This window comes from Colletotrichum godetiae, assembly GCF_030913485.1.
Source record: "Colletotrichum godetiae strain CBS 193.32 chromosome Unknown BDP55scaffold_3, whole genome shotgun sequence".
NCBI classification, from domain to species: domain Eukaryota; kingdom Fungi; phylum Ascomycota; class Sordariomycetes; order Glomerellales; family Glomerellaceae; genus Colletotrichum; species Colletotrichum godetiae.
Window position 1 is genome coordinate 1,443,394 of NW_026851251.1, and position 15,313 is coordinate 1,458,706.

A 15,313-nucleotide genomic window follows, 5' to 3' on the forward strand; every position below is an offset into this window, starting at 1 on the left:
TGGTAGATAACCTCGGCTCATGATGGGTTGTTATGGTTCTTTAAACTTAGACTTGGACTCTTATCTACAGTAGGCATGTCATCATAAGTTTGGGGAGTCTGATCGCTGGAGCTGGAGCTCGGGTTACCGTTTCGAGTGTGCCAGCTTTGGCGACAATGTGAAGCTCTTCGTTGGGACGGAACCCAAGATATTTTACAGTGTAACGTCGGTGCATCAACGAATTCGCACGTGCCACTAGCACTGTACCGCCGTTCTTCTTCCACGATGCGATTTCGCATCCCAAACTTTCAACCACCTAGCTACCATACCTCCATCACGCCTGCGTCATCACACAACCCACCCCTCACTGTGCCTCAGCTTACAGCCGTACCGCATTGTCAAGCGCGCTCAAATTTGACTTGCCACGAGCTGCACAATTGCTAAGTTTCAATTGGCGAGGTTTCACAGTCGTACATACATTTCCTGACCTGCAATTTGGAAGGAGATCTCATCTACACACGTAATCAACCTCGAAGCCATACAGACACACACACACACACATATACATAACTACTAGCTATCCAGCAAACCACGACCGCCAAAAATGACGGCTTCCTCTATGACCGCGAACCCCACGACGACAGCCGTCTCGGCGCCCGGCAAAGTCCTCCTGGCGGGCGGCTACCTGGTCCTGGACCGGGCCTACACGGGCCTCGTCTTTGGGCTCAGCGCCCGCATCAACGTCGTGGCGGCCGAGATCCACACCATTCCGGGCGTGCACCTGACCGAGATCGTCGTCGAGAGCCCGCAGTTTGTCGATGCTGTGTGGCGGTACGGGTTCCATCTCGCGCCGGAGGATGGGGGGATTACGGTCACGCAGCTGCAGGTGTAAGTCATTTTTTTTTCGTCCACCGGTGCCTCTCCCCCATCAGTATTCTCGCAGTATTTATTTGTTCCCTTGCCATGTGGTTGTGGTGGTGGTCATGAGTCGGCGCGCCGGCTGTGTTGAGGGGAATTGTTGTCTCAAAGTTCTTCAGGCGTTTGGTGCGGGGCTTGGTGGGATGTGGTTGATGAGGGGCAATACTTTTCGACATATCGCGCGGCAGATGAGTGTTGAGTTGGGTGAAAGGCCGCTGTGCTATGCTATACCACGCTCTTGAAAATGAACCTTAGAATCTTTCCACTCATGATCAGCATCATCTACACATCTCGCAAGCATACTCACTCAAGATCTCACACTACCTCACTCACCCATCTCATCACTAACCTCCTCCCAGCGGCTCCAAAATCAGCCCAAACACATTCGTCGAGACGACCCTAAGCTACGCCCTCACCTACATCGCCCGCATTAACAAGCAGCGCCCAAGCCACTCCCTCACCTCCACGCGTCTCATTATCCTCGCCGACAACGACTACTACTCCCTCCCTTCCACAGCAGCCAACGACCCGGACTCAGCCGTCTCCGGCACCGCCGTCCCAGTAGCAGCAAAGAAGGGAGCCCGCTTCGCGCGGTACCCCCACTCCATCGGCGAAGCGCACAAGACGGGCCTCGGCTCCTCCGCCGCGCTCGTCACCTCCCTGACGGCCGCGCTGCTGACGCACCACCTGCCCACCTCGCTCTTCGACATCACCTCCGAGGCCGGGAAGCACACGCTCCACAACCTCGCGCAGGCGGCGCACTGCGCTGCGCAGGGCAAAGTCGGGTCCGGGTTCGATGTCGCGGCGGCCGTGTTTGGGAGCTGTCGGTACCGTCGTTTTTCGCCTTCTCTGCTCTCCGATCTCGGCGGCGCGGGGTCACCTGGGTTCTCGGAGGCGTTGGTGAGGAAGGTGGATGAGTTGCTGGCGTGGGATGTCGAGGTTGATAAGGCTGGGACGGGGTTGCCGGAGGGCGTGTGCCTTCGTATGTGCGATGTTGATTGTGGTAGCCAGACGGTGAGTATGGTTAAGAAGGTGCTTGAGTGGAGGAAGGCCGATGCCGAGGGGAGCAAGGAGCTGTGGGAGGAGTTGCAGGGGAAGAACGAGGCTCTCGCGGCGGTGCTGAAGAATGGGGAGACGGACAAGGTTGGTGGTGCGGTTGCGGATGTGAGGGGGTTGATTCGGGCTATGGGCAAAGGGAGTGGTGTTCCGATTGAGCCTGAGTCGCAGACGGAGCTGCTCGATGCGCTCGGGGGTGTCGAGGGTGTGTTGGGCGGGGTTGTGCCTGGTGCGGGCGGGTTCGATGCCGTGGCTTTGATTATGAGGGATGACCAGGCTACGCAGAAGAGAATTGAGGAGTTCTTGGAGGGGTGGGGGAAGGAGAAGGGGGCGAGGGTGCGATTGTTGGGTGTGAAGGGGGAGATGGAGGGCGCGAGGCGGGAGGAGTTGAGTACGTATGATGGGTGGTTGGCTTGAAGGGTATCTGCGATGGTTGAGTCTTGAAGACAAGAAGAAAAAAAGCGAACAAGGAGCTTAAAACATAGAAAAGAGTATGATACTAGCTAGCGTATACGAAAGTCCGAGAGGAGATGGTCAATACACAAATAAGTACATTGCTTGAACTGTATGGTAACGACAGGTCCTACCTGCAACTGACGATATGCTTCAGAAGCTGCACCGTAGATATTCTCCATGGCGCAGCCTCGCTCTAAGAATTCCGCGGTAGATTTGAATTATGAGATCAAATATGGAGGCTCACCTCTGCGGGGGCGAGGATATGGCAACCGCAACCTACGGCGTTACTTACTAAACTAGAGTCAGCCCCAAACGGTGGATGGTTGAAAGTGCTCGCGCGAAGCACAACCCCGGGACGCAACTTCCTCCCTAAATACCTCGGAGCGCGACAAGAGAAAGGCCTCGGCGCGATCGCGAAGGACCTCTCACGATACCCGGACGCGTGAGGTCGGCACCGACGGGGAGCTGCGGGACTGCGCCGGGACTCGCGCGTCCCTTGATCTTGTAGCTTACCTGGGTTGTTACCAATCAAATGCGGCGGACATAGCTCAGTTGGGAGAGCGTCAGACTGAAGTCAACTTCAATCACTTAATCTGAAGGTCGTGTGTTCAATCCACACTGGCCGCATTACCTTTTGCAATTTTGGCCATCTACATCTTTACGAGTCTGTATTGGCTCTGGATACATATGGTCTCTCTTTTTTCCCATCTTATTTTGGGCTTTGAAGCTCTTCTCCTGGGCCAAATCAAGTCAAGAAGGAATGTTTCTTACAGAATTTTCAGGAAAATCCCAAATCCACTCTTTCTTCTCCATCGCACTTCACAATCGATTGTGACGGCACCTACGACACGCGTGGATGTGACACTGGGTGCATTCGTAGATGAATGACGGCAGATAGTGATGGCACTCCTCGCACTGAAAACTGCCACTGCGGCTTCTCCACCTGGTATGGGCGCACTGGTGGTTCTGAACGAGGTTGAGCGCCTCTTGCTCGACACGCTGAGCTCTAACCGCGGCGTTCAAGTGCATGGCGCCGGCCTCGCGGTTCACAATCACGTTAGCGCGGGCGATGAGCCGCTCTTCGTTCCACTGCTCACAGGTGCATGTCTTCCACTGCAGACCACAGAGGTAGCAGAATTGGGATCCGCAGGGGCAGGCTGTTTTTGGTTGTTCAGCTATCCTCCATCCTCATCGTTCTGTTCAAGGATATAGAGGGCAGTACGAGAGACTCACTCATATGATAGCATCCGTGGTCGAGCTCCACGATTCGGCGGCACGAGAAGCAGCGCTGCCAACCGTTGGCGGCAGCGACTTCGAGAAGAGCCTGTGTTAACGTATCTTGTGCGCAATCTTGGTTCCCGTGCTCGGCGCCCTTGCACATGGTGCACGTCTGGTGGCGGCATTGCGGGCATGTTCCAACGTCGGCTCTGATGAACTCCATGGGGATGAACCTGGAACAGGTCGGTCTGTGGCAGTACGTCCTGTTGGGCGTTGAAAACTCAATCTCCTTTGCCCGGAACTCCCCTACCAGCTTCGAGGACAGCAGGGCCCTGGCGTTGCCTCGGTCTATAGGGATAGGCAATTTGCAGCATCTCGGCGGAAATAGCGACTCGTCTGTGAGGGAGAGCTCGAAGAGGGTCCTCAGGCAGTCGCGGCAGTAGTTATGTTTGCATGGCAGCTGGGCGACTGCGCTGGGGGTGTAGGTACTCGAACAACTGTCGCATGTCGTCTTCTTCTCCCGCCTGGTTGGTTTGATGGCTGCCGCATCGGTTTCCTTCCTGGAGGCCGCCCACGATGAAGACTCTGGCTCTTCGTCATTGCCTTCGTCGTCGTCCTCGCCATAATCAACAGAGACGTAGAGGGACTCAAGTTTCCGTAAAAACATCTCATCTTCCTCGTTTGTGCAAGACTCCTCTGAAAGAGTGGGAAGATTCTTTGGAGATACATCGTCGCCGAGTGCGGTTCCCTCGCTTAGCCGAATAGCCGCCGCTCTGTCGCGAGTGGCCTGGTTCTCCTGCCTCGTGAGAATCATAATGAGGAGGCTATCGCATCGGTTCGCTTTGGCTATGCTCTTGCACATGCACCTATCCGCCGCGAGTGCAGCTTGCGACTCCAGCTCCGCATGGTATGCATCGACAGCCAAGTCGAGATCAGAGACCTGATCCACTCGGCATTTGCCCTTGCCACTCTCCTTGATGTTTTTCAAGTCCTCCAACTGCATCTGGAGGACCAGACGGAGCGACTCGTCGTCGATCTCGTAGCACTGCATCGGAGGCTGGGGTGTGGTTTCCAGGAAACCCATCAGTTTGTAATAGATAAATGCCACAAGCGAGATAACAATGAAACTTCCCTCCAGTGTTTTGTGTAGTTCGATGGACTCGGATTGAGCCAACTCGAGATCCAGAGGGAATGCTCTACGCGCGAGGCGGGTAAGGATTGAGTGCATGACCGAGGTCAGGTGGCTAATCGATGAGTGAGTTCTTGAAGGAAGTACAAGATAATACAGGCGAGGGGCCGCGGGAGTTGCATGATAACACCAGTGGGAAAAGCAAGCCTAGGCGCTCTTCTGTTGACTTGCTGATGTGTGTTTGGTTGTTAGGTTGCATGTGGTGTGGAGGGCCTCCGACATGAAAGTCAAATCCAAATATGTCGTTGAATGCTTCTATGCAATAGCTAGAGCCAGATCTCACACAGTGAATCTTGACCCCCTCAAGATATGCAAGGGCCATTGCGAAGTTTGCCTATCATGGTAGAAGCTTTGTATCCGAGGACGACTTTTTCTCGTGCCTTTCTGAAGCTGTGCCACCGTGTCTCCCATCATTTGAGAGCTTGCTTCTAGGCTTGTGAGTGCGCTTGATATTGTGTGATGACATGTGAATCACGGCTAGGAGAAGTGAAATGCCGTTGATGTAGGATGAGTACCTTTCTCAGTTTGCCCTCTTCCTAAGTTTTTTTACGAATTCCGGTGCTGCCGCCGTCTCAAGTACATAGTCTCAGTGACCATTTTGTCGCAAGATACGTGATGTCCCGATTCAGTTGCAAAGTCGGCCAAAATGCACATGTCTATTGAATTTCAGTAGTCAAGACGAACATAAGGGGAAAGGATAATGGTTAGAAAATCAGCGCTCAAGGAAAGGTAGGACAGTGGTGCGATCCTTTTTGAGCCAGGGAAAATCTTGCATATGTTTACCTACCATCAGCGTACTGTAGTTTCAATACTTTGATCGAGCGCAGGGTTCGGGAGTTCGAAGCATCGTGTCGAATGACTTAGCGACACCCTACCAGGTTTACTCATCGGCTCGGTTTCCCGACGGAAAGTGCAAGGCCGAAGCTCCAAATTCATACCTCAAGACGGCTCTTCCATCCATCGCTACTCAGTCTCAACATACCAAACTACAGGTAAGAGCATACTGATAAGGGCGATAAGCAAAAAATCAGAAGACCTCTAAATGGTGCGAAGTAGGGGTTCGGAAAGCATCGATGAAGTGACACCAAATCCAGGATAAGGGCGGAATCTCGTGAAGCAGGTACTTTGGCAGCTGTCAACTTTCCACGACCACCGAGAAGTCGTTCTCCGCAGAGGAACCGGGACCAGGAGACCTACCTACCTGCCTTCTTCTTCTCACTCTTATGAGTGATTTTCGAGGGAAAACATCGAGGGAAACCATTGAGGTGTCCGACTGAAACTTGCGCATTGCCAAATCACCTCTTTCATAGAGTACTTTTTGTGACATCGCCCCGTGCTGATGAGAAACGATGAGTGAGTGAGTAGGTAGGTTATTCCAGCGGTGGTCCGAGCACCCTTACATGAGGGACCGAGTGGGGCTTATCTAAACGCCGACAGCGATAAGACTTTTGCTTGCCTGAAAATTTCCACCGAGTCTTGGTAACCCAGAGCCTCAGTCTTGCGACCAACGGCAAATCTCATCGACAAAATGGCGGACGATGGCATGATTCTCAATTTTGACATGGGCAGTGGCCCTGCCAAGCCCCATGTCAAGATTCAGGGTGGTCGCTGGCGCGACAGGAATAAAGCCAACCGCATTGCGAATAAAGGTACTGAAAAAGAGGCTTCATCAACAGCCAAAGACGATGCCCCGCTACCGCAGAGATACACGCCTGGATCCAAGAAGCCCCAGAGGACAGACCGCCCTGGCGACGATGACGACTCTTTTGAGCGCCCGGCAAAGCGAGCGCGGCCAGAGCATCCTCATGCGACTGCTTACCGGACTGGAAAACTGCCGCCCGGCAGCATCTCCAACAAGCTGAGAGACGGCCAAATTTCATCGAAACTGTTCTCTTACAACCCGACGCCAAAGACCATCTTTGATGAGCCCGGTGCTGAGAAGGTCGAGGAGAAGGTTGCTGAACCTTCAAACGCGCCGCTTTCCGATGAAGCTGCCAGCTTCCACGCCCTCGGTATTTCACGACGACTGGCGTTGACGCTCTCTGGCAAGATTCAGCTCAAGGCACCGACGGCTATTCAAGCCAAGGTCCTTCCTCAACTCATCAATGATGACAGCGATGCTTTCGTGCAGGCACAGACTGGTTCCGGAAAGACTTTGGCGTATCTGCTGCCCATTATCCAGCGGATTCTGTCGGTTGAGGGTCAGATCAAGAGAGACTCAGGCTTGTTCGCCATCGTCATGGCGCCTACCCGTGAACTTTGCAGACAGATTGAGCTGGTGCTCGCAAAGGTCCTGCCGCCGTACCTGGTCAGCACAACGGTCATTGGTGGTGAGAGCAAACATTCCGAGAAGAGCCGCCTACGGAAAGGTGTGAATATCCTCATCGCAACACCTGGTCGTTTGAGCGATCACCTCGAGCACACCAAGACCCTCGATGTCGGCACCGTGAGATGGCTGGTTCTTGACGAAGGCGATCGCTTGATGGAAATGGGTTTCGAGGCGGAACTGCGCACCATTGTCAACAGGATTCGTGAGAACCCCTTGGCAGACAAAACAGCCAACGGTGTCTCGCTCGCCAACCTCCCACAGCGCCGTGTAACGGTTCTTTGCTCGGCCACTATGAAGATGAACGTTCAGAAACTTGGCGAGATCAGTCTGGAGGATGCAGTACACATTACCACATCCGGAGAGGACCATGTTGAGGGAGAGGAGATCAAGTTCGAGGCACCGGCACAACTGAAGCAAAACTACTTGATCGTACCGGCCAAGTTGCGGTTGGTTACGCTCATAGCACTGCTGAAGTCAACATTTTCACGAAAGGGATCAGTGATGAAGGCCATTGTCTTCTTCTCCTGCGCCGATTCGGTCGACTATCATTTCGATCTTCTTCGTCAACCGCCGAAGAAGGAAAATACGACCGACAACGCAACGTCATCAACCGCAAATACCGTTGCGCCTTCCGCTTACATCACATCAGCGGCGAACACAAACATCGTCCTTCATAAACTGCACGGTTCTCTCCCTCAACCGGTCCGTACAGCTACTTTGGCGTCTTACAGCAAATGTGAAGACCCAACAGTCCTGCTTACCACCGATATTGCGTCCCGTGGTCTCGATGTGCCCTCCGTCGAGCTCGTAGTCGAATACGACCCCGCCTTCAGCGCAGACGACCACGTCCATCGCATCGGTCGTACAGCGCGTGCCGGTAAGCCCGGCAAGGCAATTCTCTTCCTCATGCCTGGCTGCGAAGAAGGCTACATCGACCTCCTCAAATCCAAGAACGCCTCCCCTCCCAAGCCCGAGCTCTACGACACCATCCTCCACAAGGGCTTCACAACAGGCATGGATTTCCCGGTCGAGACGGACACCAAGCCCCAGCCCGCGACAGACAGGGGCTTCAGCAACCGTGCCGAGAACTTGCAGCTTCACCTCGAACAGCGTCTTCTCCTCGAATCGGCAACAAAACTCCTGGACGAGGCGCGCAAGGCCTTCCGCTCGCACATTAGGGCGTACGCAACTCACATCAAGGACGAGCGCGTCTACTTTGATATCAACGAGGTGCACCTGGGTCACATGGCAAAGGCGTACGGCCTGCGCGAGGCGCCGTCGGGTATTGGACGTGGCGGCCACGACAGCAAGAAGGCTGTCATGAAGCAGAAGAACGCCGGCAAGAGAAGAGGAGACAGCAGGCCGTCGGGCGGCAATGCGATGGAGGACATTGATACTGGCGCTGAGCCCAGCGAGATGGAGAGGAAGATGAAGATGAAGATGAGGGCCGTGATGATTGCGGCCAGTGAATTCAACCTGGGTTGAAGGATTTGTCTTTGTTGTATGTATTTTGTCTGGGCTGGGTTACGGATGATAGATAAAATGGGGCATACTCATAGCGTTTAAAATAGTCATATCCCGGATCGGGTGCTTTCTTTTCTATCAAGATGTCTTCTCTGTAACGCCTTTTGCTCGTTTGATGGTGATGAGTAGGAATGCACCTCGCAGTTATGTAAAAGCGGGGCACGTATTCGGAGATGGTTATGCAGGTTCTTGCATAATTGTCGGTGCTCCTGCACCATCCACCAGTCTCACCCGGAAGGCGCGACGTTCATCAACCACATCGACCTTATTGGCCTGCAAATCACAGGCAGCCGTGGTCAATATCTCATTCTACCTCAACTTACTTCAACAACATCGGCTCAAAAACTCCAGGTCATGAAACTTTTCTGTCTACAGCCTCATCGGACTCTTCATACACCATCCAAGCCATGACGCGACAACTCCCCTGGGACCGTAAGGCACTGGAACGGACGGCGAGCCCGAAGAAGCAGACTGCGTCGACACCTCGGAGAACCGCAACACCAAATCGGGCTCCATCTCGAGCAACGACAGCCGCTGCATCACCGTTAGATCGCTCGAATCATAAGCCAGCCCGCTCAAATGGTTTCCTTGGAGGTATGAGTCGCGTCTACTCGCATCATCCCTCTCACTGACTTGGAACTCTCATAGGCAGAAGCCCGTCAACTTCACCACCGCCAGAACCCCTTCCAGAAACGTACTCATCCCTTTATCACCCCATATTTTGCACAGTGCTGATAAACGTACAGCTTCATGATAGAAGGCCTTGAAAATGACGACAAATATCGCATGGTCGAGGATGAACTCGTCACAATCGCAGGGCACTTCACAGCACACCTCCACGCAGCAGAATACCAGCGTCTCAAAGCCCAAACGCGCACCCAGAATGCAGAAACTATCAAAACCATTTCACGCCCTGTCGTCGGGTCCCTCACTGAGCTCGCGCGCAAACGCCAGGAGGAGCTGCTCCGTAAGAAGAAGCAGCGCGAGGCGCTGCGCCGCGCAAAGAGGGATGCCGGCAGAGACGACGAGGACACTGGAGACGAGACGAACGTGCCGTGGCGGGGAACGTCGCTGCAGGGGCTTATGCACAGTCCCAAGAAGAAGGAGGTGCCGCTGATGGCGCTGACGAGAGCGGATTCGGGCGTGAGGACATCGGCTTCGGGGTTGTTTGGGGGCGTGGTGAGGTCTTCTCAGAACAAAAGGCCAGTGGCGCCGGCGAAGAGGAGTATGCCGGTGGATGAGGATTCGACCGAAGACGAGAGTGATGACCTTGAGGGACCCGTTAAAGGCCCGGTCAGGAGGGATATCGAACACAAAAGGCCGGCTTATCCATCGAAAACCATTGCAAAGGTCCAGAGTCGACCCAGTCATCAGCAAAGAACGATGCAACCGAACAGCACACGACTGTCCGATACGAAAGTGTCTTCAAATAGTCATGGGCCCTTGGTAACAGCGGCTTCGAAATCGATCTCAACTGCCAGAGCGGCTACTCATACAACACCTACGAACGAAGAAGAAAAAGAAGATGACGACGACGATGATCTATTTACTAGACTGAAGAATCGGAGAGCGAACGCGAGGCCTCAGCGGCGGGCTCCAGTGAAGAAGGAGAAGCCAGACTCAAAGGAAGCCGGAGACATCATTCCGTCATTCATATGAATCCCTTGTAATGTCAAAAGGGAGCTCAATAGCGAGTCTTTATCCAATTTCAGGAACTGTCTATCTGAAGTTATGGGCTTGACATCGCGATAAGCATAGGTCTTTGACCTTTCTCCGTAACCTTCCATGATAATCTACCATGCTCGACCAGAACCTGGGTCTCCGCATCTTGTAATCAAGTAGGAATCACTGCGGTGGAACAGGTTTCTATGACCTCTGTAAGTCCTTCATCCCCCTTCCCTGGAAACGCGTGGTATCTGGGTTTGCGTCTGGGTCAGCCTGGGGCTGCCGTGGGATCGCCTTTGTGCATCCTATCCAGTTCGAAGCCTTACCTATTGTCCTCTTTTGTGAAATTATAACTAATCTTGGATCTAGTCTTTCCCGCCTACCCTACCAACCCTATCAACCCTTTCAACCCTTTCTCCGATGTATCCGTCAACAGAATTCTTCTTTTCAAATGAGAGATGCGACCCAGGAGTTCTTCCATTCTATCAAATCATTCACTTCAACGAATTGCTAGCCCTCCAAAACCAGCCTAGGCACACACAGCATCCTGCTTATATACGACAAGAATAATCCTACAACATGGCTTCAACGATGGAAGAGGAGGTTTACCTGACTATGCAACCTGTCTTCTCCAATCAGCACGCCCAGATCCGTCGCCCAAGAGCCATCAAACACAGAATTCACGTTTGCAGATGCCCGGAGATCAACGCTCTGATGTCCCAATACACCCGACCAGCCGTCATCAGTACTTGCCAGCAGCTCCTTGAGAAGAGGATTTTCGAAAGCAGATGGAAGGCTGAGCAGCAGTTTCCTCGACTATCCCAAGGAGCTACACCAGTGATTACGTCGGAGAAGCCGGAGATCAATTGGAAGGAGAAGATCAGGGCACTTACAGATGAGATGCAGGCGGATGAGATAGCCCGGCAGCAATCTGCTGTTGCAGGTACAGAACCAGAGGAAGGGGAGAACATGATAAGTGCAGAGTCTCACGATAGTCTGGCTATAGGGGAGACGGGCGATGCGGTGGACAGCATTACCACAGCGAGCAGCAGCACCGTCGTCGGCGAGCCCACGGCAGCAGCAACAGCAACAGCAGAACAGCCACCTAAAAAGACCACAAAGTTACCCAGGCTCCGCACCGCCTTCCTATCATACGAAGCTCAGCACGCTCTTATGACAAGAACCCAAGAGCTTCTGGAGGATGCCTGCTTCGAGTTTGCGAAGCAGGAGCACCCCGAGATTCTAGAATCAGGACAATGGGACTCGCCCGAGTGTGTCGAACTCCAGAAATGGGTATGGATCTTCAACAACGAGTTGTTCAGCCAATTCGAGGGTGAAAAGGTGCCCCTGCCGCACACTGGCTGGCACACCTTTTTCGAATCGATTAGACATATTCGGCACAAGGCCGTTCATCGGCAGGTGCTCTGTGCCGCGGACGCAAAGGCGCACCTAACCGATGCCGAGAGCCTCGCGAGGCTGCTGCGTCAGGATGTGTGTCAGGTCAAGCTGGGCTTGTTGAAGGAGGAGATGGAGATGGCACTGGCGATTTCGGAGCGGAAGAGGGGCGTGCTGGTGGATGTATACCAAGCCAAGTTTGACGAGATTGAAGCGCGAAGGAGGGACCTGGATGAGCTTGAGGGGCGGATGAGGGAGGAGTTGGTGCGGGAGCATAAGAAGATGCAGAGTGATCTCGGATATGGATTCAAGCTTGCGGTTGCGGAGATGAAGAAGGCGGAGGCGGTGGGGATGGATGAAGAAGAGGAAGAAGGCGCGGGCTCCTGGGGACTGATCGACGGCTTCTGGAAACTGGTTTCTGGCAGACGACTTGCCTGATGTATCTGCTACGACCAAGTGCGATAGATCACGCGGGTTATTAGGTCCTTCATATAGTATATAATAATAATAATCGCAGACGGCAGATGATGGGTCTGAACCATTCCCGCAACGATACCAGTTAATGACGATTCCTCCTCCGTGGGTTAGCCATCTTCACGCATCTAGAAAGCAGCATATCGAGAGGCAGCAGGTGTTAGGAACATAAGCGAGCCTCGATTTATCTCAAGTTGTCTCTCGCCGTCTGGGGTATTCTATTCACTGCTGTATACTATCCCAACGAGGAGCAATAATGGCCCTCTTCGTTGGACTCCCAGATAGTCGAGAACCCCCGAGTTTCCTACGTAAAGTCAGAACTCAGCGAGACCATGTGTGGATCCTGCTGCGCTATTACAGAAAGGAATGTAAAGCTTGAGGGCGGCAGCCCCCTCTTATAGGGCCGACTTTCCCTCCGATGGCATCCGAGAGTAGGTAAGTTCACCAGAACTCAGTCTCTCGTTCTTCAGTGGCCCCTGTCATACATACACATAGCTTCCCAAGCTCGTTGGCAGGAGTTTGACTCGATACAGACTGACTCGCCACCGAAGAGGCGTAGAGCGTGGGAGGACGTCGGCCGTGATAGGATATTCGAGAACAGGCACCAAAATAGAACATGACCGATTCGCTTTCGGCTAACCGTCTTCATTAAGGGTGTTGGATTTTCTATGGCATACTATCTCTACCATGCCAAGTTAGCAATGGTGATGTTCGTCCTCGGATTCCTCCACCGTCGCGATGACTCGATCGGCTGCAACTGCGCGGGCGGGGAGCACGCGAGCGCTCAGCTTCTTGATCAGGTTGGTTCCGTCGAGGGCCAGGGCGGACAGAACATGGGCAGTGGTCTATCCATGGGAGTCAGTAATCAGTAATCTAAAGACTGTCACAGAGTACCTCGAATCACTTGCCTTTGCATTGACTGTGAGCTGGTCCAGGTCCGGGTTGTTGATGTTGTCGCACTCCTGGTGATAACAGGGATCCTGCGCAGACCCCGTTCCCGTGTGAAGACCACCGATAGGCTTGCCCAAAACCTGCCAGAAGGAGGCATAGTCACTGCCGTTCGTGAACCTCGCGGCAGTGACATTGATGCCCTTGGCAACAAAGTCGGCGGTGAAGAGTTCCTGGATGACATCGGAGCCGGCCGGCGCGGGGACGCCGTAGGACGCGCCGTCGCCGTCAAAAACGCCGTAGTACCCCTTGGCGACCATATCGAAGTTGAGGTAGGCCAGGATGTTGGCACGCTCTTCCGTGGCGAGGTTATTGACGTAGTAGCGGGATCCGACGAGGCCCTTCTCTTCGGCGCCCCACCATGCGAAGCGGATTTTGTTGTTGGTGGCGTATTTTGTGAGAGCCAGGAAGAGCTCGAGGAGGAGGGAGGTTCCGGAGCCTGATACAATGTAAGCATTTAGAAATTCTTCGACGAGCTTCGTGAAGGGGGTTTTCTCTTACCATTGTCGTTGATACCCGGGCCCCATGCAACACTGTCCAGATGGGCGCCGAGCTAGGAATTCGTCAGAAAGACTTACGTATACTCTCGATGGTGGGCATTACTTACCACAATCACGTTGCTCTCATCGCCGCCCTCCGTCTCAGCAAACACGTTCTGCGTAACCCGGCTATCGACAACCTCAGCCTCCCAGAACAAGGCCGTCAGCACCTCCCCAGCCGCCAACCGAGCCTTGAGCGGATCGCCAATGTACTGGTTAACGAAACCCGTAGGGACATACGTCCCATCATCAGCCGGACCAAGGTTCCCGGCAGTAAGGTTCAGCGCAAAATCGTTAATCACGATCACGGCACTAGCACCCGCCGCAGCAGCAGGCTTCATCACACCAGCGTGGAATCCATCTCGGTACCCGGGACACAGCGACTCCGTCACAATCACAATCTTGCCGTCGACGTCGAGGTCCGCGTACGAAGCGGCCTCGCAGGCGGCGGTGCCATTAGGTCCTGCGACGAGCTGCGCGGTGATGCCCTCGGCAGGCGTATCGGGGGACCCGTAGAGGCCGTAAATGGTCAGCTTCTCGCCATTGACGGTGAGGTTGGCGCGGAGCTCGGTGCTGTAGGTGGCGGAGAAGTCCTGTTTCCAGACTTTGGCGCCGGCGGCGCTGGAGATGCGGCTGAAGATGTAGTCGACGGAGGCGGCGTAGCCTGGGAGACCAAAGGCGCGGTTGCCGCCGTTTGCTATTGCGATGTCGCTCAGTTGGACCAGGTTGGCTTGTAAGCTGTGTCCATGTTAGCAACCGAGTCTATTGGCAAGAGGCAAGTAAAGTGCGTATAGAGCATACTTCTCCTTGGTGATTTGATCTTGGAAGCTGGCCGAGTCGACGAGAGGTTTCGTGGTCTGCCTCTCCTGGACGGCGGCGCGAACGCCAAGAGTCGCCCAGGATGCGAGGATGGTTGTCGTAGCCAAGAACTTCATCGTGGTGTGGCTGGCGGGTTGTCCTGTCCTTTCACGGATGGCGACAAAGTCCGAGAAACCAAAACCAGACTAGAATTCGCGGGACGAACCGCACCTTAAGTCATCGTCGTGGCGCCGCCACTGTCTCGTTCTCGTGTTGTGCGATGCTGCTTGAATGGCATGATGGCGCACCTCTGCGGGTACCCCTGAAGCGGTCGAGATGAAGGAAGAGGAAGGTCGCAATGGCATAACGGGCACTCTAAACCCAATCTTTATCGCATCCCGAGAAAACCATCCACAACTCTTCAATGCCAAGATGTTGTTTGCGACCATGTAATCAGCGAATCTCGTAAAAAGCATTGCAGGCAATGGGGCATTGGGATTGATTCAAGGTTCTCTCAACGATAGATGAATTGTTGCAATCGTTCATGATGATGCGATTTCAGCTCACCGTTGCCAAGACTTTGGTCAGTGCCATTCTGCCTTGTGAGAACGGGATCGACGGTGTAACGTCCCGGCAATGCAAGGCAATGCAACGCTTGATTTCACGTCTGGGCAGTGGGCACAGCAATGGAGCAGATGCGAGTCTGACGAGAGGGTCTCAGAGTGACTCTGAGAGCGTGTATCGTGACGTACAAGTACTTTCATTTGGGATCTGTAAACATCAGAAAACAGCTATTGGAATTCACAAGCCAAAGTCGCTGTCCTA

General features: G+C 53.8%; 6 protein-coding genes and 1 non-coding gene across 7 annotated transcripts; 5 read left to right on the forward strand and 2 right to left on the reverse strand.

The window, feature by feature from the left end:
- The first annotated feature begins 304 nt into the window (after positions 1-304).
- On the forward strand, positions 305-2,514 carry BDP55DRAFT_600413 (phosphomevalonate kinase). Its single transcript, XM_060571046.1, has 2 exons — positions 305-867; positions 1,257-2,514. Exons 1-2 carry the CDS (start codon positions 584-586, stop codon positions 2,368-2,370), a joined length of 1,398 nt encoding a protein of 465 aa, XP_060435812.1. The 5' UTR covers positions 305-583; the 3' UTR covers positions 2,371-2,514.
- Positions 2,515-2,946: 432 nt separating this feature from the next.
- Positions 2,947-3,036, forward strand: BDP55DRAFT_t36. The gene has a single exon. It is a non-coding gene; the product is annotated as a tRNA-Phe (tRNA).
- Positions 3,037-3,228: 192 nt separating this feature from the next.
- On the reverse strand, positions 3,229-4,678 carry BDP55DRAFT_690027 (IBR finger domain-containing protein; the record flags this gene model as incomplete). Its single annotated transcript, XM_060576810.1, has 2 exons — positions 3,229-3,566; positions 3,643-4,678. The coding sequence occupies 2 exons, from the start codon at positions 4,676-4,678 to the stop codon at positions 3,229-3,231; spliced, it is 1,374 nt and encodes a 457-aa protein (XP_060435813.1).
- Positions 4,679-6,306: 1,628 nt separating this feature from the next.
- BDP55DRAFT_645805 (DEAD/DEAH box helicase) lies at positions 6,307-8,767 on the forward strand. The gene has a single exon (XM_060573665.1). The coding sequence runs from the start codon at positions 6,345-6,347 to the stop codon at positions 8,628-8,630; it is 2,286 nt and encodes a 761-aa protein (XP_060435814.1). The 5' UTR covers positions 6,307-6,344; the 3' UTR covers positions 8,631-8,767.
- A 309-nt stretch (positions 8,768-9,076) lies between these two features.
- On the forward strand, positions 9,077-10,328 carry BDP55DRAFT_626718 (uncharacterized protein; the record flags this gene model as incomplete). The annotated part of the gene is made up of 3 exons (XM_060571662.1): positions 9,077-9,263; positions 9,318-9,363; positions 9,416-10,328. 3 exons carry the CDS (start codon positions 9,077-9,079, stop codon positions 10,326-10,328), a joined length of 1,146 nt encoding a protein of 381 aa, XP_060435815.1.
- Positions 10,329-10,542: 214 nt separating this feature from the next.
- BDP55DRAFT_215442 (uncharacterized protein) lies at positions 10,543-12,274 on the forward strand. The gene is made up of 2 exons (XM_060566027.1): positions 10,543-10,546; positions 10,704-12,274. Exon 2 carries the CDS (start codon positions 10,914-10,916, stop codon positions 12,165-12,167), a length of 1,254 nt encoding a protein of 417 aa, XP_060435816.1. The 5' UTR covers positions 10,543-10,546; positions 10,704-10,913; the 3' UTR covers positions 12,168-12,274.
- A 473-nt stretch (positions 12,275-12,747) lies between these two features.
- BDP55DRAFT_215446 (uncharacterized protein) lies at positions 12,748-14,767 on the reverse strand. Its single transcript, XM_060566028.1, has 5 exons — positions 14,492-14,767; positions 13,759-14,428; positions 13,653-13,704; positions 13,112-13,590; positions 12,748-13,048 (listed from the first exon to the last, which is right to left on the reverse strand). The coding sequence occupies exons 1-5, from the start codon at positions 14,623-14,625 to the stop codon at positions 12,899-12,901; spliced, it is 1,485 nt and encodes a 494-aa protein (XP_060435817.1). The 5' UTR covers positions 14,626-14,767; the 3' UTR covers positions 12,748-12,898.
- Positions 14,768-15,313: the final 546 nt, after the last annotated feature.

Coding starts and splice junctions, on each gene's coding strand:
- BDP55DRAFT_600413 (XM_060571046.1), top strand. CDS start 584: ATGACGGCTTCCTCTATGACCGCGAACCCCACGACGACAGCCGTCTCG. Junction 868..1,256: donor ACGGTCACGCAGCTGCAGGT/GTAAGTCATTTT, acceptor ACCTCCTCCCAG/CGGCTCCAAAATCAGCCCAA.
- BDP55DRAFT_645805 (XM_060573665.1), top strand. CDS start 6,345: ATGGCGGACGATGGCATGATTCTCAATTTTGACATGGGCAGTGGCCCT.
- BDP55DRAFT_215442 (XM_060566027.1), top strand. CDS start 10,914: ATGGCTTCAACGATGGAAGAGGAGGTTTACCTGACTATGCAACCTGTC.
- BDP55DRAFT_215446 (XM_060566028.1), bottom strand. CDS start 14,625: ATGAAGTTCTTGGCTACGACAACCATCCTCGCATCCTGGGCGACTCTT. Junction 13,705..13,758: donor ATGAGAGCAACGTGATTGTG/GTAAGTAATGCC, acceptor ACGAATTCCTAG/CTCGGCGCCCATCTGGACAG. Junction 13,049..13,111: donor AGCTCACAGTCAATGCAAAG/GCAAGTGATTCG, acceptor TCCCATGGATAG/ACCACTGCCCATGTTCTGTC.